Source organism: Trichomonas vaginalis, chromosome II, assembly GCF_026262505.1.
Source record: "Trichomonas vaginalis G3 chromosome II, whole genome shotgun sequence".
Classification (NCBI taxonomy): Eukaryota; Parabasalia; order Trichomonadida; family Trichomonadidae; genus Trichomonas; species Trichomonas vaginalis.
In genome coordinates this window covers 2,433,614-2,457,343 of record NC_067204.1, presented here as the reverse complement: position 1 = coordinate 2,457,343, position 23,730 = coordinate 2,433,614, and the positions used below count along the sequence as shown (strand labels likewise).

General features: G+C 31.9%; 9 protein-coding genes across 9 annotated transcripts, besides 5 other annotated features; 7 read left to right on the top strand and 2 right to left on the bottom strand.

The window, feature by feature from the left end:
- Positions 1 to 622: 622 nt before the first annotated feature.
- Positions 623 to 985, bottom strand: TVAGG3_0472190 (uncharacterized protein; the record flags this gene model as incomplete). Its single annotated transcript, XM_001320955.1, has 1 exon — positions 623 to 985. One exon carries the CDS (start codon positions 983 to 985, stop codon positions 623 to 625), a length of 363 nt encoding a protein of 120 aa, XP_001320990.1.
- A 1,768-nt stretch (positions 986 to 2,753) lies between these two features.
- Positions 2,754 to 2,790: a mobile genetic element.
- Positions 2,791 to 3,446: 656 nt separating this feature from the next.
- Positions 3,447 to 3,487: a mobile genetic element.
- Positions 3,488 to 3,751: 264 nt separating this feature from the next.
- Positions 3,752 to 4,285: a mobile genetic element.
- Positions 4,286 to 4,806: a mobile genetic element.
- A 679-nt stretch (positions 4,807 to 5,485) lies between these two features.
- On the top strand, positions 5,486 to 6,543 carry TVAGG3_0472140 (Ricin B-like lectins family; the record flags this gene model as incomplete). Its single annotated transcript, XM_051235526.1, has 1 exon — positions 5,491 to 6,543. The coding sequence occupies one exon, from the start codon at positions 5,491 to 5,493 to the stop codon at positions 6,541 to 6,543; it is 1,053 nt and encodes a 350-aa protein (XP_051093350.1).
- A 315-nt stretch (positions 6,544 to 6,858) lies between these two features.
- TVAGG3_0472130 (uncharacterized protein) lies at positions 6,859 to 7,561 on the bottom strand (the record flags this gene model as incomplete). The annotated part of the gene is made up of 1 exon (XM_001324348.1): positions 6,900 to 7,481. One exon carries the CDS (start codon positions 7,479 to 7,481, stop codon positions 6,900 to 6,902), a length of 582 nt encoding a protein of 193 aa, XP_001324383.1.
- Positions 7,562 to 7,714: 153 nt separating this feature from the next.
- TVAGG3_0472120 (cysteine-type peptidase protein) lies at positions 7,715 to 8,792 on the top strand (the record flags this gene model as incomplete). The annotated part of the gene is made up of 1 exon (XM_001324347.1): positions 7,805 to 8,737. The coding sequence occupies one exon, from the start codon at positions 7,805 to 7,807 to the stop codon at positions 8,735 to 8,737; it is 933 nt and encodes a 310-aa protein (XP_001324382.1).
- Positions 8,793 to 11,564: 2,772 nt separating this feature from the next.
- Positions 11,565 to 12,604: a mobile genetic element.
- Positions 12,605 to 13,008: 404 nt separating this feature from the next.
- Positions 13,009 to 14,351, top strand: TVAGG3_0472100 (uncharacterized protein; the record flags this gene model as incomplete). The annotated part of the gene is made up of 1 exon (XM_001320956.1): positions 13,246 to 13,881. One exon carries the CDS (start codon positions 13,246 to 13,248, stop codon positions 13,879 to 13,881), a length of 636 nt encoding a protein of 211 aa, XP_001320991.1.
- Positions 14,352 to 14,467: 116 nt separating this feature from the next.
- On the top strand, positions 14,468 to 17,625 carry TVAGG3_0472090 (spectrin binding; the record flags this gene model as incomplete). The annotated part of the gene is made up of 1 exon (XM_001320957.1): positions 14,662 to 17,589. One exon carries the CDS (start codon positions 14,662 to 14,664, stop codon positions 17,587 to 17,589), a length of 2,928 nt encoding a protein of 975 aa, XP_001320992.1.
- Positions 17,626 to 18,468: 843 nt separating this feature from the next.
- Positions 18,469 to 19,332, top strand: TVAGG3_0472080 (protein of unknown function (DUF3447); the record flags this gene model as incomplete). Its single annotated transcript, XM_001320958.1, has 1 exon — positions 18,469 to 19,332. The coding sequence occupies one exon, from the start codon at positions 18,469 to 18,471 to the stop codon at positions 19,330 to 19,332; it is 864 nt and encodes a 287-aa protein (XP_001320993.1).
- Positions 19,333 to 19,356: 24 nt separating this feature from the next.
- Positions 19,357 to 19,929, top strand: TVAGG3_0472070 (Ankyrin repeat family; the record flags this gene model as incomplete). Its single annotated transcript, XM_001320959.1, has 1 exon — positions 19,357 to 19,929. One exon carries the CDS (start codon positions 19,357 to 19,359, stop codon positions 19,927 to 19,929), a length of 573 nt encoding a protein of 190 aa, XP_001320994.1.
- A 1,558-nt stretch (positions 19,930 to 21,487) lies between these two features.
- On the top strand, positions 21,488 to 23,637 carry TVAGG3_0472060 (chromosome organization; the record flags this gene model as incomplete). Its single annotated transcript, XM_001320960.1, has 1 exon — positions 21,496 to 23,616. The coding sequence occupies one exon, from the start codon at positions 21,496 to 21,498 to the stop codon at positions 23,614 to 23,616; it is 2,121 nt and encodes a 706-aa protein (XP_001320995.1).
- Positions 23,638 to 23,730: the final 93 nt, after the last annotated feature.

The following is a 23,730-nucleotide window of genomic DNA, read 5'->3' as shown; positions in this document are numbered from 1 at the left end:
AATTCACTGCAATGTCATGGTATTATTTGCAAAGAATGTTAAATCAGAAAGTCGAACTTCCTTTAGCAAATATTTACAGTCGATATGCAAGAGATGAACCATATTTATTTAAAGATGTTTTCGACCCAGCTGCTATTATTGTTCATGCTTCATTTTCTGGCGCCCAAAACTCTTTCTTATGCTTGGCAAATGACTTTTACGAAAACCTACAAAGTTATACGAACCACCAAGTGGAAGTATTTCAGACTTTCAAGTATGGTTTACTACAGATGAAGAAAAGAATAATTCCATTATACCATGCGTTTTACTTAGAACTTAGTTTCATATACAACTACTATCGAACGGTAAAAATATAATTTTTTAATACGGTTGAGGTGTTGGATTTGGTTGCCAACTAGACTGTGGTGCAGGTTCAGGCTGTTGTATTAACAGGAGCTTGTTCTTCTGGTTCAGGGTCTTTAGGTATAATACCAACAAACTGACCTACCCTTTTACCAATATTTTTGACACCGTTCCAAATTCCTCTTCCTACGGTTTTTATTCCATTCCATATACCTCTTCCAACTCTTCTGAAGAAGTTTCCTATCTTACTGAAGAAACCCATTTTACTATATGTAAAAATCTAATGTCCGCCTAGTCTTTTGCGTTTCCTGTTGAGTTCCATAGCATTCTTTAACTGGAGCTCATACATTCTGTTTCTCCTCTGGTAGAAAACATATTCTGGGTCAACTCCTGTGTTCGCGTCATCTGCATAAAGTTGTTTATATCCCACTTCAGGGTTTGTATAAAACTCTTTCCATCTCATATTTGCATACCATGGTGGCAAACCTAACGCAGCGTCATTTGACATGGCAGTTTGCATTTGTACATCTGTTGGCACTTGACCATAGTTTGCCATTGCAGTTTGTATTCTAACTTCATTTGGAATATTCTCTGGGGTTGGTTGTCCAGGTTGCTGTGCATTCGCTAAGTTCTGTGCGTCCATTTAATATTAGATAAAAATATCTCTTACGAGTACATATACTGAACATTTGCAGGCATTGGTTCATCTTCATATTCTCTATATCTTTCTGCCACGTCAAAGAAATAAATGACACAATGGAAAAAACCTAAAACAAGTAGTCCTATTTCAAACCACATTTACTTACTAATAAAATTTCTTTGTTATGACACTTTCTCCGGTTTATAGGACCTCTCTCATATTCTATCTTGTCATATCTAAACTCATAGTCATGTATGTCCTCTAACCATCTCATAACGGTTTCCAAACCACTTTTATCGGATGTAAAGTAAAAGCATGGATGGTTATGTAAAACGTCTAAAGTTTCTAAAGAGTCTCTCAAAGTCCAGTCTACTTGGTATTGAAAATCCCATGTGTTATAGAACGGCGGGTCCACTATAAAGAAAACATTTTCCTTGTCTTTATATTTTTCATACAACTCTGTCCAATAACATCTCACAAACTCTATACCCTCAATATATTTTTCTATGTCCTCTTTGAAAACATTTGTATAGTTAAGATATAAAACTTTTGACATAAGTGTTTCAATGTCATGAACTCTTATAGAACCACTATATAATAGTCTAGCAGATATACTATCCCAGTCTATATATTCTGCTTTTTTCAAAACCTCTCTCACAATATTTTTGTTATCTAATGGTATACGTTCCATCTTACCTATAGGTATCTTTTCTTTTAACTCTTTCAATATATTGTTTGTGTCTGGTATATGTTTGAGACGGTCCATATAGTTGTCGAAGTCATTGCATATAATCTTTGAGTCTGGGAATATTGTATGGCACAAATGGGATATATAGAAACTTCCACCGAACAAATCTACAAATGTTAGACCATTCGGTAGTTTCTTAAGTTCTCTCAATATAATATCTTTACATCTACTCTTATTTCCAAAGAACGGTAACGGCGGTTTTGTAAAATTCATTTATATATAATAATAAAAATGTTTTTCCTGAAAAGTGACAGAAAAGTGACAAAACATGAAAACATATATAATTTGTGAAAAGCGACACATTATATAATGTTTTCGACCCAGAAGAAGGCTTCTTCCCAGAAGCAATGGAGGAGGAAGAAGAGTCCTCCGAATTCACACCAGAAGACTAACAATTTTCCGAATAAAAACTTCATTTATACTAAACATCTTCGGGGCTAGAGGGCACGAAGTGCCTGGAAGCCCCACTACCTTTTTTTTTTTTTTTTGTTGTGATGTGGACATCATGAAATATACCAGTCAAAATTAATTAAACTAATAATCTAAAATATTCAAATCCAATAAGGGGAAAAAGATAAATCTTGGAACAAACACCAAAAATAAATAATGTTTATAATTCCAAAATTCTTTTATTTGGCAAATTTGCATATAAAATTTTTGTTTCTTCTTTGGATTTTTGAAATTTTGAATTTTTTTTTGGAATTTTAAATGAAGAATTGAGAAACCTAATATAGTTGGTTATTATCTCATATATGAATATGTTTGTCTTATTTCACAATTTGAAATTTTCTCATTCTTTATGATGAAATTGAATATCTATCTAAGGTTTAGATAGCATATCTAAGGACAGATTGCATGAATTTATATTTATATTATTATAGTATATTGAAATTGAAAACGTTGAATATGACAATATCTTTCTTAGGATACCAAACATTTTCAAATTTCCTGAAACTACAATTTCTGTAGTTACTTGTCAAATAAGGGAAATAACTCACAAATATCTAGTAGATGGTATATCATTTGTTACATATTAAGTTCTGTCAAAATGTAAGCTATTGATTTTTTTGAGAGGGAAATAATCGTCGAGGAAGTAAAAGGTGACGCTTTAGGAAATATTATTAAAAATATGATAATAAATATATTTGGAAAAATATGTTTTTTTTCAAAAATTGAAATGTTCATAGAATATTTTGAAATATGTAGAGAATTGAATTCGGTAATATATGATAAACAGGATTTTTAAATTTCAAGGAAAAATAGCTTTTGTGAATACTTTTGAGAACTCTTCTCAAAGATCATGATTCAAATATATTAAGGAGCCAAAATATTAGAGATGAGTTCACAATCAAAATTTTCTCACTTTTCTTCCAAATTGACATCCTGACTCACCACTTTCAAGTTTTTCATACATATATCTTACCCATTCATTTGGAATACGAGGTCTCGAATTTTCGTTCATTTTTTTTACTTTACAAAACTGTTTATTTTTCAGAATTCTTAAATTTGAAAAAATCCATTCTATATCTGATAAATAATATATTATTTTTCAATCAAAATATTTTGATTATCATCTCAAAAGTGTTCTCAAAACCTAGTTTTTCTTATTTTGGATAATCTTAATATTTATATTATTATAAACTAATTCAACACCATATGTTTTTGTATACTTTTACAAAAAAATTGATAGATTTGTGATACTTCCCCCGACGATAGAATTGAATAGCTTACATTTTGACAGAACTTAATATGGAACACATTTTATCTCGTAAAATGAGTATCTTAGGAAAAATTCTCGATTTTTTTTCAAAACTTACAATAACACAAGATCTATTCTGTAAAACCGATTAACAGTACAAATATGTTTATTTGCAGATCAAACAGTCTAATATATCTTTTAATAATTTTATCTCGAAATTGCTCTTTTCTTCCATTCTTCGTCCATTAGTCATCGAATATCTAAATAGTCGGAATCCATTACCAAAATCAAGAAAGTATCGATACTATTTTGTGGAATTAAGGGTGCACACGAGAGGATCATGTAAACTTCAGAATTTAGAACCTTATTTTTAAGCATTATCTTGGCTACCTATTTAGGCTCGAAAAGCAAAAAATATCAAAAAATACAACTTGACTCCATTATGACCCTTTCATGGAGGTAGTTTTTATCCGCTAGTATTTTCCCTTTGAATCTCTTTACAATTCGAAATCAAATTCAAAACTCAGTAGAAGAAAGGAAGAATCGACTTACTACGGTTGTAATACGAATAAATACATATATTTAATTATTTTTATTTACATAATAATTGTTTGAAGCTCATATTCCATCAAATTTTTAAATAAAAACATTAAAATGTTGAAAATGTTCATATATTTTAATAGGGTTTTGGCACTTTATTGAGGAATTACTACATACATAGTCGAACTGAACTTGATATTTTGAAATTTAAATTATTTATCAAAATTAAAATTTAACTTGAAATTTATAATTATTTAGTCATATTTTGCATAATTCTAAGTAAATTTTGTAAAAAATCAAGAAAGAAAAATTTTAAGGGAGGCTTCCGACCAGAAAGCCCTCTCAATTTTTTTGTGATGTTTACACCAAAAGTGAGATTCGTTAAGCGTTTTTCTCGTTGAATATTGAGTTTCCCGGATTTTAAGTTATTCATAAAGCTTCTCTATATTATACCCTATCTACTGATATGATTATTTTTGAAAAATCTCTTAAATCGACCTGCACTGAATTTTTTAGGGAAAATTCGAAATTTAATAGGCGTTTTCTGTAACGTTTTTTTTACGGAATAAAATCCGAAAAATAATTTTTTGAAGAATCATTTGGGTAGAATACTTATCGAAAATTATATTTATTATAATTTTGGTCGATAAAAATAAGCGGATTCAAAACTGGCAAAAACCCTTTCGGCAATTTGTGGACGATTCCGAACCCCCTCATTTTTGAAATTTAATAAGAAAAATAGAATCTTTATTAAATATAGATTTTTAAAAACTTGGTTATAAATTACGAAATTTTCTCACTTGGGCTAAAAAGTGACAATTTGGTCGGAAGCCACCCTTAACGTGCTTTATTTTTCTTTTTTATAATAATACATATTATTATATAATTAACATATTCATAATGTTTCACCCTTTCAAAAATATAATCCTCCTCCTCTCAAATAAACGTACATACGGGTGGCCTCTTTTTTCAAAAAATTAAAATTTGAAATTTTGGGCTCAAATATTAGAGATTTTTTCAACCTTCAACGATATATGTTGTCTATATCAGACCTCCTTTCTTTTTGATACTTAACATTGTTCCTAAATCTTAGCCGTTAAGGCTCTTCTGAAAATATTTTTTTTTCGAAAAAATTCGAAAAAAATTCTTAAAATTCAAAAATCCCTTAATTCCTGAGGATTTTGGAAAAAAGTTTTTACATGAACATCTGTATATTATATGAAGTATATTGATAAGGTAAAAATCAAATTTTATTGCATATTCATCGAGAAAATAAACTAACGAATCCCTCAAAATTGAGAGGGTAATCCTCCTCCTCTCAAATAAACGTACATACGGGTGCGCCCTTAATATTTTTTTGTTTATTTTATTATAATGACACTTTTTCAACACCATCAACAAAAATCATAAAAACATTTAAATTTGCCATTTTGGAAATTCTTAAAACCTTGCAACGTTGAATTGAATATGCCAATTTGAAATGACGGCAGAACGATAAAATAAAAATATAAAATCAATTCTATGGGAGAATCATTCAGTACGAATAGTTACTGGCTTTGTTTTAAGAAGAAAGGAAATGACATGGCAATTTCGATTGAGGAGACTGGGGCTCCCGACGAAAATAAGTATACGATTGTAGCGAAATCACCAAATAGAGAGGATCTAACTCAGATTTGGGTTTACAATGCAGAATCTCAAAGGTTCGTTTCTCTTTTTTACCCATTTGTTAGCTTTATTGAAGAAAAGGTCGATGACCAACACAGTAAGCTGGCAATAGCCGAAATTGACTATGGTAAGAACGTTAATCAAACGTTTTCATTTTACTCGGGCTTTATAGCAAACAAAAATCTCGAAAAATTCATAATTCCTACGGAAGATCCAGACGATCCTTTCATATTATCTTCAAATATACCAGATGATATAACAATGGAGATACACACAATTGACATTTCCAATTACTGTATTCCATATCCAATACCCGAAATACCATGTGCAATTTTATTTTCAATTGCAGCTGAAGAATATGCATTAACGCTGGGACCTGTCTTATCAGCCTATGATAATGCCAGAAAGTTAACATTCACACCATTTAAACTTGATGAAGATCCAAATCAGTTTTGGTATTATTTTCCGAATCATAATTACTCATTTTATTCCTGCGCAGAATCTGACACTGTCATCAAAACAGTTAATGATAATGGTTCCATTGATATAATTATGTCAAGTTCAAATACCAAAAAGAAAAATCAGAATTGGAAAATCTTTAAGAGAAGTATTTACTCTTCCAAGTATGATGCATTCCTTTCTATTAATGAAAAGCGCAAGAATTTTGCTCTTTGTAATGATGAAAATAAAATTGAAGAAAATCAATTTTATTATTACCCATTATTCGAACACAAGACAGGCATTCTTGCTAGAAATGAAGTAATATCTCCAAATGATGACATGAGAGATATGAGTTTATATAGCTCAGACTTTGATGAATACGATGAAGAATCTAGATATTACGCTTCGGATTCAGATCCCCTTCTCGATAATTTTAATATGGTTGATGAACTGGATCTCTACCAATAACGATTATATGTAATATTTGTTTGTAAAATAAATATTGTTTCCTTTTGTAGTGAATTACATTATATTCATACCTATTTTTAGTTATTTTAGAATTTCAATTTCATTAATTTTTATTAGCACTAACTTACTTGAAGATATATAGTGTTTATTTGCATATAATGATTGCCTTTCGATATCAGAATAATTGTAAGGGAATTCAGATACATTTCATCAAATTTTTTTTTTATCTACAATTTGCTAAATGACTAACATTCTTTAGGGCTTATTCTTAAGGTGAAAGAGTTAAACATACACTCATATAAATAAAAACATAAATTAGTCATATAAAGTACAGTTTTTATTTCAATTATAGAAAATTATAATTCTCTGTCAAATCTATGAGATCTCTTCATTCTAGCTTGTCTATCTTCTGCTTTACGGCAGAATGGATAACATTGTTGAAGAGAATTTTTAGATTTTTGGAGATTATTCCAGAACTTTCCAGTATTATCGGATTCAATTCGAGAACATAATGCAGCAAACGTAGAGCGTGTTGTGGTGCAAAATCTTTTAATAAATTGCACTTTGTCAGTAACATTGACCATAATTGAGAAATGATATAAAAATCTGCACGGATAACATAATTCTCCAGTAAATTCTTTTTGAGAAAATGAAACACAGGGTGAAATGATCTCGCAAGCATTTCTTGGGATTTTATTTTTGAAAGTAGCGTTAATATCTGATGTTATATTTTTAATAAGTCCACAATATGGATTTGTAGTTGAACTGTCTGCGCATTCTGTATTATTTTGAGGAAGAAGATCATTTATTTCTCCTTTTCTGAATTTATCTACAACCAAATCGCATACTTCGCAAGCCGAAACAAGCATATCTTCAGATGCGAATTGACTCCAGTCTGTGGTTATTTGGCGATCAGCCAGAAACAAAATCCAAAACATTGACAAATTGACAAATAAACTTGTCAAATTGTAAAACTAATATTTCGTATGTAAAAAATCATGCATATCAGGTAACATAGGACATGCAAATTATATTTAATTGGATAAATTTTGTGGAATTGATTATTTCAATTTTCCATTTTTGAAATTTGGTTCCAATTTCTTCTTGGAGGGGTCCAATATTCCAATAATATTTATTGGACTAAAAAGGTTTTGTCCTTACGTTCCATACTCGCAAAAATTATTTGTCATTTTATAAGTCCGTTGTCAAATTATCTCACAAATTTTCTCAGAAAATTGAGAGGAGGAGTTAACTTTATTTTATGATTGCTGCTCACGAGGAAAAAAGTTTCGTCGGCTGGATGCGTGAAAACAGCATGATGTTCACTGGTGATGAATATCATTTCAGGTTAGGTGTTTGGTTATCAAATAAAAGATATGTTCAACAACATAACGCCGGAAATTCCCATTTCATTCTTGCAATGAACAGATTATCACATTTAACACCAAGTGAATACCATTCGTTGCTTGGTTACAAGAATTCTGGAAGGAATCATAAGTATTCCATTATTAACGAGAAAAACGCAGGCTCACATCCAGATTCATTCGATTGGAGAGATCACCCAGGAGTTATTGGTCCAGTCAAAGACCAAAATGACTGTGGTTCTTGCTGGGCTTTCTCTACAATCTTTGGATTAGAGTCAAATTGGGCTGTTAAACATAATGCCGCCTATATATTATCAGAACAAAACCTTGTTGACTGCTGCAGTAGTGCAGCTGGATGCAATGGTGGTTTTCCAGCTGATGCATGGGATTGGATGATTGATGAACAAGGAGGCAAGACAATGCTAGAAGTAGATTACCCATATACATCTCAGGAAGGAACTTGCAAATGGAACAAGAAGAAGGCCGCTCCACCACAAGTTAAAGGATACGTCGAAGTTGCCGATTGTGATGAAAACGATTTAGCAGAGAAGATTGCAAACTTAGGTCCAGCAAGTATTGCAATTGATGCTTCACTTTATTCCTTCATGATGTACCAGTCAGGAATTTATGATGATCCAAAGTGCAGCTCAATGAACTTAGATCATGCTGTTGGTTGCGTTGGTTATGGTGTTGAGAATGGCGCTAAATATTGGATTGTTCGCAATTCATGGGGCGAAATGTGGGGCGAAAAAGGTTACATTCGTATGGCAAGAGACAAACATAACCAATGCGGTGTTGCAACAGAAGCATTCATCGCTCAGGTTAATTAATTTCTTTATAACTTAGTATTGATAAAATAAGCTTTATAAATTTGCAATTATTTTGATTCATTTTGATCATATTTCATTATCCATCTAGTCTAGTTCATGAATATTGAAGTATTAAACTTAAGAGTTATGAGAAGTGAGAACAAAAAAAAATTTTTTTTGAGCTTTGAAAAATTTGTTGCTTAATATTTATTGACTAAATACATAAGTTTTATTTTGACCGATATTTTCTTCAAAATTTACCTGTGAAAATTTTTTTTGTTATAATTCAAAGTATCATCAATAGTATACATAAAAATATTTTATTGTAAATCATAATTTGAATACATCTTCACAAATCTTGAAAATTTGTGAACTCAACTTTACAAAATGCTATTGCAAGCGCAATAAGCTTTAATATAGTATTTATAAGCTTAAAGGAACACAAATTGTTCAACAAGTTCAAATAATTTTTCTTCATTTTAAATATTGGCGATCGGATTGAACAAACTCTCTTTTATCTGAAAGCCAATTTCATGTAAGCATTATTTCTCACTGGAACATGATTCAAACCATATTATCAAAATTCTTGAACGTCTTGAAATATTCGGAATCATTGTATCGAACTCAAGCTTAATTACTTTGAATGACTCATTTGTACTCTTTTGCTATGCCAAAATCAGATTTGATCATGGGTTTCTTTTGTAATTAAGGCTGGAATTGAAATTTTATTTAATTTATATTATTTCGACAAACAACACAAATTTCTTCATAATTCTCGAAGCAAATCATTACAAAAGATTCATTTACATGTAGAATTCATGAAATTTAAAAATTTCTTAATACATTCAGCAAAAACAAAGAAATCAAACACAACATAGGTTCATTCGCGCAGGTTAGTCTAAGACCATTGCAAACAACTCCATTTCTCAAAAAACAAAAAAAGACCAAATCAAATTTCGAAACATAAAATATATTTAACTCATTATTTTGAAAATACATCAAAAGACAAATATAAATACATCAAAAACAAAATCAGATCCAATACCGTATAATATATTTTAGGGGGTGACTTTTTGAGAAGAATATATTTTTTACCCCCTGAAATTTAAGATTTTTTTTATATCTGTTGAAATTTTTTTATAATAGTTTTAAATGCCTAAAACCTTATCAGATCTCATCGGACCAATTGGCAAACAAGATAGGTTTCAGTCATTTCATACATTACTCTATTCCATTGGGGATAAAATGAAAACTTTAAATGTTTTAATATTTATAGGTCATCTCCTCTTTGGACTACAGTTGAATTTCATGTACTTGTTCAACTCATCGAAGCTCAGCTGGAAATCTAACAAAGTTCACGATACAGTCCTTTTTTTTACTCCTGGCATAACTACGACAACTCATTTAGATTATTTGGTCATATCTCTTCTAGTATTCGTTGTTACTTACTTAATTATCATTTCAACTTTATTTATATTTTTGAAATATTCAACAGATTATCAACTGGATAACGTATATCCACTCGGCATTTGCATCGTAGGACTCCATGTATTATTAGTTCCCGCGTGTTACTCAGGTGTTACGTATGCATTTTCAAATGAATTCACAAGTCATTACGGGATGTTAATTCTATCGATATTTGTCATCCTTTGCTCATACGTGTCAACATATATCGAGTATTTCGTACAATACGGCATCCCAAAAAAAGATTCAATTTATAATTCGAAAACGATCATTTTTCGGTTTTCCTATTCAATAATTTTACTCACAATTCCGATCTTTAACTTCTATATTACGAATAGAATCGCAATTTTAGTGATTAATCTTATTATGCTTATATTGTCGATTGTTTACATAACTCAACAGTTCAGACTATCATCTCCGAGGATGTTGATGAGTTATACACTGTCCTGCATCGTTTTCAGCCTCCTCAATTTGATAATTTTGATTTTTGATTTGGATGGAGAGACGTACGTCTCAATTTACATCATCGCGTTCAATATCGGGTTCCTCCTGAGCCTGCTGATATCGTATTTCACCAAGGAATACAATTTACTCCCTTTTAGAGAAGTTATTCAAACTCATGATTTCTCGAAATTCGACAAACACTCGATGTTTACACTCGAGAACATCATGACAGCGGCGAGTTCGCAAATAGACATCCCAAACGAGATCCTAGATTACTTGGCGTTGAGAAATCCTTCATCTTTCGTATTTAATGAAATTATCTTCCTCCAATCAAAGGAATACGGCAACGAGGAGCGAATGAAAGTTGCTCTCAACGCAATGCTTGAAAGGAAAACCGTAGATTGGATAAGAGAAACCAGAATTTGCGCATTTGAAAATTGCGTAAGGCCAACGTTCTTAACTATACGTGCAAACAAGGCCTTGAGTGACTATTCCAACACTCTGGGTATGTTTTGGAACGAAATCATCAATGATAACACCGACCACTTAATTTCCTTAACAAACCAGGTTGCATCGTCATATATAACGTTAACAGGATTGTTCAAGCAGTACGGAACCGCTGGACAATTGAGTTCTCCTTATAATAAATTTTGCCAAATCACAAATTACAACACAGAAAGCCAGAATACCAATTTTGCGTATGCGCTTGTATCCAGATCTGGCAATAAATGGGAATCCTCGTTCACATGTTCTCATTTGACCCAGAATCTCTTTGTATATATGGCAATTTGCTTATTAATCATAAATATGTCGATAAACTTATACATGGACCTGAAGATCAATCAGATGTGGAACGCCTCCATCGATGCCTTCAAGATTATTCAATCTGTTGCAGCTGGATCTTTCGTATCAACAGTAATTCAGCTGAAACCTTCCTTAAGGGTGCACCCGTATGTACGTTTATTTGAGAGGAGGAGGATTACCCTCTCAATTTTGAGGGATTCGTTAGTTTATTTTCTCGATGAATATGCAATAAAATTTGATTTTTACCTTATCAATATACTTCATATAATATACAGATGTTCATGTAAAAACTTTTTTCCAAAATCCTCAGGAATTAAGGGATTTTTGAATTTTAAGAATTTTTTTCGAATTTTTTCGAAAAAAAAATATTTTCAGAAGAGCCTTAACGGCTAAGATTTAGGAACAATGTTAAGTATCAAAAAGAAAGGAGGTCTGATATAGACAACATATATCGTTGAAGGTTGAAAAAATCTCTAATATTTGAGCCCAAAATTTCAAATTTTAATTTTTTGAAAAAAGAGGCCACCCGTATGTACGTTTATTTGAGAGGAGGAGGATTATATTTTTGAAAGGGTGAAACATTATGAATATGTTAATTATATAATAATATGTATTATTATAAAAAAGAAAAATAAAGCACGTTAAAATTTTTCTTTCTTGATTTTTTACAAAATTTACTTAGAATTATGCAAAATATGACTAAATAATTATAAATTTCAAGTTAAATTTTAATTTTGATAAATAATTTAAATTTCAAAATATCAAGTTCAGTTCGACTATGTATGTAGTAATTCCTCAATAAAGTGCCAAAACCCTATTAAAATATATGAACATTTTCAACATTTTAATGTTTTTATTTAAAAATTTGATGGAATATGAGCTTCAAACAATTATTATGTAAATAAAAATAATTAAATATATGTATTTATTCGTATTACAACCGTAGTAAGTCGATTCTTCCTTTCTTCTACTGAGTTTTGAATTTGATTTCGAATTGTAAAGAGATTCAAAGGGAAAATACTAGCGGATAAAAACTACCTCCATGAAAGGGTCAGAATGGAGTCAAGTTGTATTTTTTGATATTTTTTGCTTTTCGAGCCTAAATAGGTAGCCAAGATAATGCCTAAAAATAAGGTTCTAAATTCTGAAGTTTACATGATCCTCTCGTGTGCACCCTTAACTTTGTGAACTATTCAACAAAAAATTATTACTTTCTTTTATTATCTGATTAATAAATCATCTGTTTGATTGGTTGTTACTATTTCTAAAGTGTATTTTGTAGCCTAACTCCAGAAAATGAGAAACAATATCTATAATTTCTCTGATTTCATATGAATTATTCGAATAACTTATTTGCACATACATGGTTAAAATATATTTTTGTTTCAATTTGGTTGAATCCATTGTAGTCATGAAGATATCACTGAAAAATCTTAATATCTAATTTTGTATGAAGAAAAGTGTTAATCAAATCATAAAACAGATTTTGGAACAGAATTGATTGAGTCGTAATTTCCAAAATTTTTGAAAAAATTTTAAAATAAAATTCAAATTTAAGAAAATTATTATCAAAAAATAAATTTTGAAAAAAATTTGGAAAAAATCATATCATTCACTTATATTTATTTTAGTTATTTAATAATATTTTTGTGAAATAAATCTCAAATTCTCTATAATTAAAAATTCAAAATTATTATCCTTTTAAAATTGGCTTATAAAGATATAAAATAGAGTCTATATGTTCAATAGATCTATTTTCAAGAATTTAATTTTAGTATTTTGATCGATATGTAAACAGATGTAAAAAAATTTCAAAAATGATGTTCTTTAGCTACCAGAGTCGGCCAGAGCCAGCTCCAAAACAGATTATTGAGCTTGAGGACATTGAACCAGAAGAAGAAAACAACGTTGTTCCTAATAGACCACCTCCTCAACAGGTTAATCAGCCACCTGCGAATATTTACAACGAAAAGAAAACGAAAAAGCATTTAAATGCCGCAGCATTGATGATAACATCCGAAAAGCCAAAAGTTAAACCTGAACAAAGGGAGTTACCACCAGATATTGCAACTCCAAGTCAACAAGAAGAAATACCTGTCAAAGTTTCAATCCAAAGACCAGAAACAGATCTAAAGATTCCTTCTCCCCACAAGCCAAAGTTCCAAGGTAGATTGCTTGGAAATTTGACGAGTTTAGCACCTATTGCTAATAATATTTTGAATTCAGATAAATCAATTCCGACAAATGTACCAGAAAGGAAGCGAGCGTTCCAGCCACAAAACAATATACCACAAATTGACAGCACAAACGGAATTCAGCAAATTCCAGCTCCGAGAATTCCAAATAGAAAAATTGAGCAACAAGCAGAAATGTTCCAAAACCAAGATATGGCAAATCTACCTGAAGCTTCTCATCAAAAACCTAGAGGAAGACTACTCGGTTCTCTGTTGTAAGGAAAATTTGTAAAGTTATCAAATTTTTTTGATAACGGATTTTTTGTAATCCAGATTCAATTGGAATTACAAAGAGATGATAGAATACATCATTTTAGAGTCGAAATTTCAGAATTTTTTTCGAAATTTTCATGTCGAACAAAAAAATTATTTACGAAATCCTTCGTTTCCACTCATTATATACCTTTCACTGATATGTTAATAATGGAAATAACTTGATATTTCAATACAATACTTTATTTCTTCTCGTTTGCGAGATTCTTTGTTTGTTATTTTTATTACTTGTTACTTTACATGCAGTTTTGTTACTTATCTATCCTAAAATTAATAGATATTTTAATGGAAATCCCTATTTTTTTTATTTTCATCATTTCGTTAAGAGAGATCATATATATACTTTCTAACATAAGTTTTCGAACATAGTATATCCAAAAAATCTTTATAGTTCATGAATATTTTTCAAATCATTAGGAATAAATCGTACATTCATCAGTAAAAATCAAACCATCTTGTTTCACTACCACATCAAATTATATACAAAACATAGTCAAGATTATTTCTTCGATAAGATGATTTTCCATATTTTTTTTTTCGACCACTGACTCGTAGATGAACGGAAAGAAACCAAATCCAGAAACAATTTCAAGATCTAGGTATAGTCTGATTCTCCAATCAGATCGATGACATATTTCGATTTCAATAATATTCCGTTTATAGACAAAAATTGAATACAATTGAGATGTTTACACGGAAAAGTAAACAACCACTAAATTTCCTATTATGAGTGAATCCTTTTCTCTTGTTAAACAACCAGTCGAACCTCGATTCCAACCATATATGGACATCGAGGACCTGATATGGAGCATTAATGAAGAGAATTGCCTCACCACTATCAATAAAATTGTCGAATTAGTTCCAGCAGAAAATAAACATCTATTCCTTTTCGCCTTGTTTACAGCGTCTAAGGTATGGAAAAGGAGACCGAGGCAAAGATCTCCCATCAATGTTCTTATAGAATCATTGCAAAAAAGTTCATCTTTCGAATTTTACAAAGATTTCGTTCAGGAATTACGAAAAGCTCTACAAAATGTTATAAAGTTGGAAGAAAAGGAAAATTCCGACCAAGTGATACAGTTTATTAAACAAGATAACACTGCTTTATTTATTGTAGCGACAAGACTCATGAAACTCGAAGATCTTAGAAGCTACTTGAAATACGCGATAAGATACGGCTCGGCAAACATATTTAAATTCATTGCTTCGAACTGTGGATCGATTAATTTATCTGAGTATTTAAAAGACGCAATTAAAGGTGGAAACCAAGAAATTGTTACTATTGCAAAGGGAAAAGATAGTTGTCTCAAGCCTTACTTGAAAACTGCGATAAAATATCACCAAACTTGGATTATCGATAAAATTTTAACAGACAATCAAATAAAAGAATACAAAGACATCTCCATTGCTCTTTGTATCGAAAATGCATACCTAAGAGTCGGATATTACTTAATGAATCAAGGATTTGATTTGGAAGAAAGTTATCGTGACGAAAAACATTTGACTATCTGCTGTCGAATTACCATTCATCCAATGATCGAGATTCTACTGGAAAAAGGCGTAAAAGCGTCAACAGAAGCGTTATCAGACGCAGCTCGTCGAAATGACATACATATCTTCAACAAACTACTGGAATATGGTGCTGATCCGAATGAGGCTTTGATTACGGACCAATACCTTCCAAATCCAATTTGTTCTTGCATAGAAAAAAAATACGACAAAATTTTAGAGAAAGTACTCGATACATACGATCCAAATGTCAATAAATACCCAATTACACCTATTTCATTGGCATTTGCTTACTCAAATCAAGAAGTTTTGGAAAATATTATTTCTAAAAACTTATCTGTTAAGCCTGCTATAGATGATAAGCCAGAATTCGAATATCCAATACACGTAGCTGCAAGAATGATAGATTTGAAGTACGTTAATATGCTAATTCAAAGAAAAGTTGATATCAACGTTGTAAATCCTGTAACTGGTGAAACTCCTTTGATCGCCGCAATCTCATTGATGCAGTCAAACACAGCAGAGATACTTGTAAACAATGGCGCCGATCCAGAAATAATCGCGAAATATACAAGACACTCTGACTGGCCATCAACAGCATTATCGATTGCTTTTGACATGTCCAAGCACAACCTTATATCCAAAATCCTCTCTGTTTCAAACAATTTCAATGCAATTGATTTTTGCGCGATAACTAACCAAGGAGATGCTTCCGCTCTGCAAATCATCACAAGTAAGTTCGATGGAATGAATGAAGTTGTTAAAAAATCTAGAAATTTATCCGAAAATACTTATGAAAACATCAAAACTCCATTTACCATGGCTCTTGTTCATAACAAATACGCATTTGCTAAGAAATGCATCGAATTAGGTGGTGATGTCACTACAAAAAGAGGCGGATTAACTCCATTAGGTTTCTGCTGCATGTACAACTTCATGGAGTCATGCAGAGCACTTATTGATAGTGGTGTTCCAATTTCCTCCCTTTCAGAACGCGTTCCAGGCTATTTCGAGTTCCCAATCGAAATCTCCGCCGCTCAAGGATACACGCAATTGTTCCAATACCTTTGTGGAGTGTACGTAACAAAATGTAGAGCATGGGAAGTCAAGAATCCGAACATTTTCCTTCAGGCAATCGCTGGTGGCCACTTAGAACTGATCAGAATCCTGATTCTCCTCAAATTCGGCATGAATACTGTATCCAAACATGTTTTAATCAGAGGAAAACCCTTCGATAACCCTGTAACTCCTCTTTTCGTCGCAATTAATTTTGATAATTATGATATTGCGAGACTTCTCATTGCTTTTGGAGCTACAATGGATGAACCATGCGTTAATCTATTGAGACAGAAGGGTAAATCAGACTTTATATCGACAATTAACGAAAAATTTATTATGTCTCAAAGAGAAAAGGTCACATCAATGCCATTGAACATCCTTCTGAGTCAGAAAGATCTTTTGGCCCTCCAGAATGCCAAAATTCCATTCAAATTCCCCAAAGATATTTATGATCCAGAAATCATGAGAAAAGAAGTTCAATCTCGTGAAGAAAACGGAAATAATGATAAAGAAGATCCAAATGACCAAGAAACTGACGAAAATATCATTCCAGAACCAAAAATTTTGGAAGAAATCAAACCGAAAAGTTCTTCTAAGTCCAGATCGAAGAAATCCAAACAAAAAGCAAGCGAAAGTGAAGAGGAACAGAAGCCAAAACCAAGAAGAGGCAGAAAACCAAAAATAGTTCCGAAATCTCCTTCAGAAAGTTCAGAATCAAGTCCAGAAGAGCAATCTTCATCATCAGAGGAAGTAGTTGAAGAGGAAGAGCAGGAAGAAGCTGAAGAAGAAGAGGAAGAAGAGGTTAAATACGTTGATAAGTTAATTGAGTCGGGAACTTCGGATTCAGAGGATTACGAAGGGTCTAAAGCTAAACCTAAGACAAGAGGAAGGAGAAAGAAAGCTGTGGAACCTCAGGAAACAGAAAAACAAACTAAATCTTCCAAATCAGAAAAAACTACACTAGGACACTACATTCCTGCTGAAATCAAGTCACCTGATGAGTTCTTTAAGCATAACGGCTGGTCTCTTAAATGGCCTCGCGATCAAAAATTACGAACTTTCGTTCATGATCGATTTTTATATTAGTAATTATATTTTTTTGTATGTAAATAACTATCTTTTTATTTGTAATATCTTTTACCTAAACATCAATTTTTGTAATTATTCATGGCTTGAATTCTGCTGTTAACAACACTTAGCAATTGGTTGTATCAAGTTATTAAGAACAATTTCCAACTAATGCTTGTCTATCTTTTTCATTTTTAGGCAGAAATCCTGATATCATGAATGAATGTATGAAACATCAAAAACCAGAATTAAAATGCATGGAATATGCAATCATCACACACAGGATTGATTTTGTTACATTGTTGACAAATGATTACGATTTTGAGATCGATTTAGATCATTGAAGAAAACATAATCAGCATTGATTTATATTCCCTCTCATTGGGGATATTTCCTTTCACAAGGTGGGCTTGATAATGGAAGGGTATATGGGACAACTCTTCATTTTGCAGCAGAGAAAAATAATATAGAAACAGCCAAATTTCTTCTTTCATTAGCAGCAAATATCAATATAAAAAATATGTATGGGAATACAGTTCTTCATAATGCAACAAATTGTAAATAAAAATAGACGAACTTCTTCCCTTGCATGAGGCAGATACAAAAATAAGAAAAATGAGAGCTGTTGAGCATAAGAGGAAACAGACTATAGCAATATGCACCTATAAAAATGGGGCGTTTTGTGAATATGCTTTCATTGAATGAAAGCAAAACTCTATCAATGAGAAAAAAGGAATTTTAGAGCCAAATGTTTTTGATAAATGTAAGAAACCTTCCCAATAGTAAACATCTCATTATTTCAAAGTTTATAACCATTCAATAATTTTTTTTTCTGTTGAAATGAATTCGAACAACGTTAGTGACCATATGAATATAAATAAGAGTTACATAGATACCATGAATGCAATTTATTGTCTTAATACATTCGATGAAGAAAAAATTGACCAAATATTTCTCGATATCAAAAACAAAATAATCGAAACAAAGATTTTAACACCAGAAAAAGTTCTCATAATCCTTAACAATGCTTCAATGTTTAGAAATCGCTATTTGAAATCATACATATACATTTTCAAAAGAATTTATTACGAATATATACAAAAACCAATGAAAGAAGTTCGTGAAATTTACAATTATCTTTTATATAAAGAGTATGAAATAATTTATGATGATAAGCATCAAGAAAATTTCAAAAAATATGAAGAGCAAAATTATTCTTGGGATGTTCACAAAAAGGATACAATTTTCTGGGCTATCATGAATGATGACAAAAAGTTATTTGAAGAATTTCTTGCAAGAGACGATTTCAATGCAAGTATCATGATATATAATGAATTATATCAATTTCCTCAACAATCTTTAATCTCATTATGTTGTTACCATGGTGCTGCCGAATGCGATCCAGAAACTACAGCTGATTGTCTTCAATTGTCATTTTATGGAGGAGATATCGACATAATAAATAAATGCTTGAAACATCAAAAATTGGAACAGCAACACATGAGAGATTTAATATTCATGCACCACAATGACTTTCTTAATTTGTTTTTACCAGAATTTGATTTATCAAAACCGTATTTGCTAGAAAATTATTTATTAACATGTACACAATACAACAATCTTGAAGCTTTTATAAGTTATTTATATAAATCAAATGATATCAATACATGCTTTATTTATTCTTCAGCTTTTAATCTTCCTTCCCTTTGTGAATATCTTATTAAAAATGGTGCTGATATAAATGCAAAAGATAAAAAATAAACAACTGCTCTTCATATTGCTGCAATGTATAATTGTAAACAAGCTGCTGAAGTACTTATTTCGCATGGAATAGATATCAATGCATCAGATATTACTCATAAAACAGCTCTTCATTATGCTGTATTTAGAAATTGTCAGGAAACAGCAGAATTACTTATTTATAGTCGTGCAAATACAAATATAAGAGATAATTCTGGAAGAATAGCTCTTCATATGGCAGCCATATTTGATTTTAAGAAAATCGCTGATCTTCTTGTTTTGAATTATTCAGAAATTGATATGAGAGATAATAATGGAAAAACTCCTCTTCATGTTGCAGCAGAACATAATTCTTTTCAAACAGTAAGTTATCTAATTTCTCGTGGTGCAAACGTCAATAAAATTGATGATAACAAAAGAACCCCTCTTCATTATGCTGCAGAAATGGATAGTTATGAAGCAGCAAAAATTCTTCTTACTCATGGTGCAGATTCGACAATAATTGACAAAGATGATCAGTCTCCTCTTGATGTTGCAGTTTTTTATGAAAAAGAAAAAACAGCAGAACTTCTTCTTCTTAATACTGAGACACAAAGCAATATACAAGTGATTAATTGATAGTTGAAATATCATAATATCTTTTGATTAACTTCATAATAATTATTTTTGACATAAAAATAAACTTTATCTTTTTGATTATATTACATCTGAGTTAATAAGTAGAATGTTAATACTTTTATGAATTTCGATAAAACCAAATGGCAATCAAAGAATTTGAATAACCATCTGAAGGTTTTTGATAGAATCTTTTTATTGAACACAGTATGGAATATATCTTTTCAATATCCTTTTTCCAAAATTCAACATATTGAAATAAAATCGTTGGATTTTTGCCATTTTATATTGGATTGAGTTAATTGTGGAGGAAATAACATAAATAAAACGCGTAATATAAATGATATAATTGATAAACGTATGAAATCAAGGATAATTAACTCGTGTATAGAAAGAAATTATTTGCAAACTGTTATAGTACACCAATTAATTTAGGTTTTGTTTTTAAAATCACAGGAATAGCAACCAAAAATCCAAGATCCTATCTTCATTGGGATATGCTAACAATCGCATGCTAGGATCACTTATGGGAATGAGCAGAGTTACCTTGTTGAACATGCAGTCATTATACTTTAAAAAGATTCCTCGAATTAGATAAACTTGTATTCAGACAATGTTCAATTGTTATGCAATCCAACAATAGATGATTTGTATTTTGAGGGATTATTACAATCTTCAAAGGCTATTGTCTAACTATATTTCTCAATAATTTAATTGCAAGCTAATTGAAGGTTTCTTCTTCTTATATCATGCTTTATGTCTTATAAGGAACATTAAATATAATAAGTTTTATCATAAGAATAGTATTGACATGACCGTACTTTCAAAATCAGACTAAATATGAGTATATGCTTTGGGTAATATGTAAAATAAAAATATATACGTAGTACTACAACATTTTACTGAGTAAGCATGAAGATTAGTAAAGAAATATTTGGAAAGATATTTTATGCGATAACTAAATTTTGCTTCTAGAGGGAGGTATATGAATTTTTGGATTTGGAACAAGTAATGTACTTTGGTCACTGCATGGAAATTGACCATCGTTAATTATGATCTCTCGATATTAGGAATGTATCGATTTGAACTTCGAAATTGTAAAAGTTGGCAAGTAAATCGTAGAGATTTTGTGGGTTAAGCATAATGCAAATGACATAAGATGAAAATGTTTGGTGCATGAACATTAAGAGATGCGATATCTCCCAATAATAATCATTTCTTCGTATTCGGTGATGTTTTTCGGTAACAAGTGATGTAAGTGCGTTACATAGTCTCATCAAGATAATGATTCCGACCTTCTAGAAAGTGACCAATTGTTGTAATTTCCACGAATTATGCAGGAGAATGACGTTTTTCATCGAGAAATGGGTTCTTCTGTTTGGATGCAGTCACATCCTTGCAGTATCTCGTGAATTCAGTGAACTTGACTATTTGAAGAATCGCACTGTTAAGCTTGAATCAAAAACGTGACACCCTTTTGAATTGATTGTAATGAAATTGTGGCACCATTCAAAATATTGAGGCAGTATATTTTTATTCAATTCATTATTTTAAATTTACTATTGTATTATGCTTGTTCACGGTAGTATCAACCTATTGAATAACAACCAAACCGTCACAAAACAACTACCCGCAGTGCGAAAAGTCGTTGTCATTCACCAGAACGAGAAAGCCTTAACTCCAATTACAATATCAAATAAGCCAGAAACAAAGATGATAACAATCAATACTGCGGACCTTCTTGTCTCGAAGCCATCATCAGGCATGGCATCTTCCTCAAGTCTAGATTCTTCTCCGAGGGTGTTATCACAACCAGAAACCCCGACTACAATAAGAATATCTCCGAACGCAACAGTAACGCCATCTTACCAGCCGAAGGTTACCACATTCGTACCTCCCCCAATTCAAAAAACAGATACTCAAGATATCAACTCCTTGCATGTCATGAGGAATTGGGCAGATCCATATGCCTCTCAGTATGTGTATCAATCACTCATGGCACAGCAATCAATGCAGCAGCAAGTTATTTCAAATTCATACCAATACCAACAGTCCTCTCAAAATTCCGGATGGGCATTTCAATATTCTGCATACAATTATTTACCGAACAATGGATATTATTACCAATATCAACAGTATCCACAAGTTCCGCTTCCATCAAAGCCGAAGAAAGATGTAAACTATTCAATTGAGAGATCATCAAGAAACAAGCAACCGGCCCGAAAGGTAAAGGCCATACCAGTACCACAGCTTGTAACTGTCGACGTAAAGACATGTGACAAGCCGTTGGACAAAATTCCTCATTTCCCATATCCGAATAGAAATTATGTCGAACGACCAGAGCCAATACAGTTCATGGATACATGCGGTAACGTCCACAACCTTACTTGCACTTGCAAGTCCCAGGCAAACGAAGGAACGTTGATCGAATGCAGAATGTGCCACAATTTCATGCATTTGACATGCGTTAACATAGCAAAAGAAGATGACAAGCACCCATTTGTATGCCCATTCTGCATGAGAAAGAGAATCGATTGCAGCTGTAACGAAAATTTGAATTATTCAATTCCTTTGATACAATGCACAGGATGTGGACTCTGGGTCCATAAGGCTTGTGAAGGATTATCGTTCGGACGCCTCCCGACCGATTTTAAATGCAAGAAATGCGGATCTGGCAAATATTCATTGCCCCTTCCGAAAATTGACGATAGCAAGAATATAAGGACATCAGCAGGCTGCGATACATTCGAGTTGATATCTGCAGTACCAGATGGAAACTTCAGACAATCACTCGTCGAAGATTTGAATTCATCAGAATTAGATTTCGCAAACTTCATTGGAAAATACGTTAATCAATACATAGATCTGTTTATGTCTGGAAATACAGAGTTCTGGAATGTATTTATCGATGTTGCAGTGCATCTATTTCAAGTTGACGCAGATTACATCAACGAAATGATAGATTCGGCCGTATTCAGTATGCTCTACGGTCCACAGAAAATATTCGAATACTCATTTACACCTTTTACTTTCAGTGAATCAATATCAGAATTTATCGAATCTCTTTCAGTTACAGAGTACGATAGTCCGAAGCAGGAAGTTGGTATTTACGTAGATCAAATCGATGGTTACGTAAAAAGTCCGAAATCCCTCAACGAAAACGATTTTATTTGCGATTTACCAGGATTTATCGTTCATACAGATGAAGTTGATGCTGATGAAGGTATTCCACCGAATGTTGTTAATATTCAGGATACAGATGTCGTTGTAGGTCTCAAAGGAAAAGATGCCGAACTTGTTTCAAAGATTAAACGCTCTTTGCGTCCGAACTGCGTTGCAAAGTTCTACAAAGTCAAGGACCAGCTCAAGGTTGGCCTGTTTGCCGCTAGAATCTCTTCGCCAATCGAAGATCGACCTCCTCGCGACGGAATTATCAAATCGCATGGAGAACTCAGACTCCTACTTGATGGTGAATTGCCTTTCCCAACACCTAAGATACAGTGGAGAGAGAAAAAGGTAAGAAAATCTAAGGATTCCAAGTCAAAGAAGCAAAAATCTTCAGAAATATCGACATCGTCACTTTCCTTGTTATCGTCTTTCCTTGACGATGAAGTTCCCTCAATTCCGATCACTCTCACTGTCTCGAAAGAGGCGACTGAGAAGAGAAAACAATACCTTAATTGTATGTAAACATTTTTCTTATTTGTTTTCATTACATTCGCAGATTTTTCACTGACATTTCTTCAATTTCAAATTGTTGTCATATACATCAATTAATTATAACCATCCATTTGACTGTTTAAG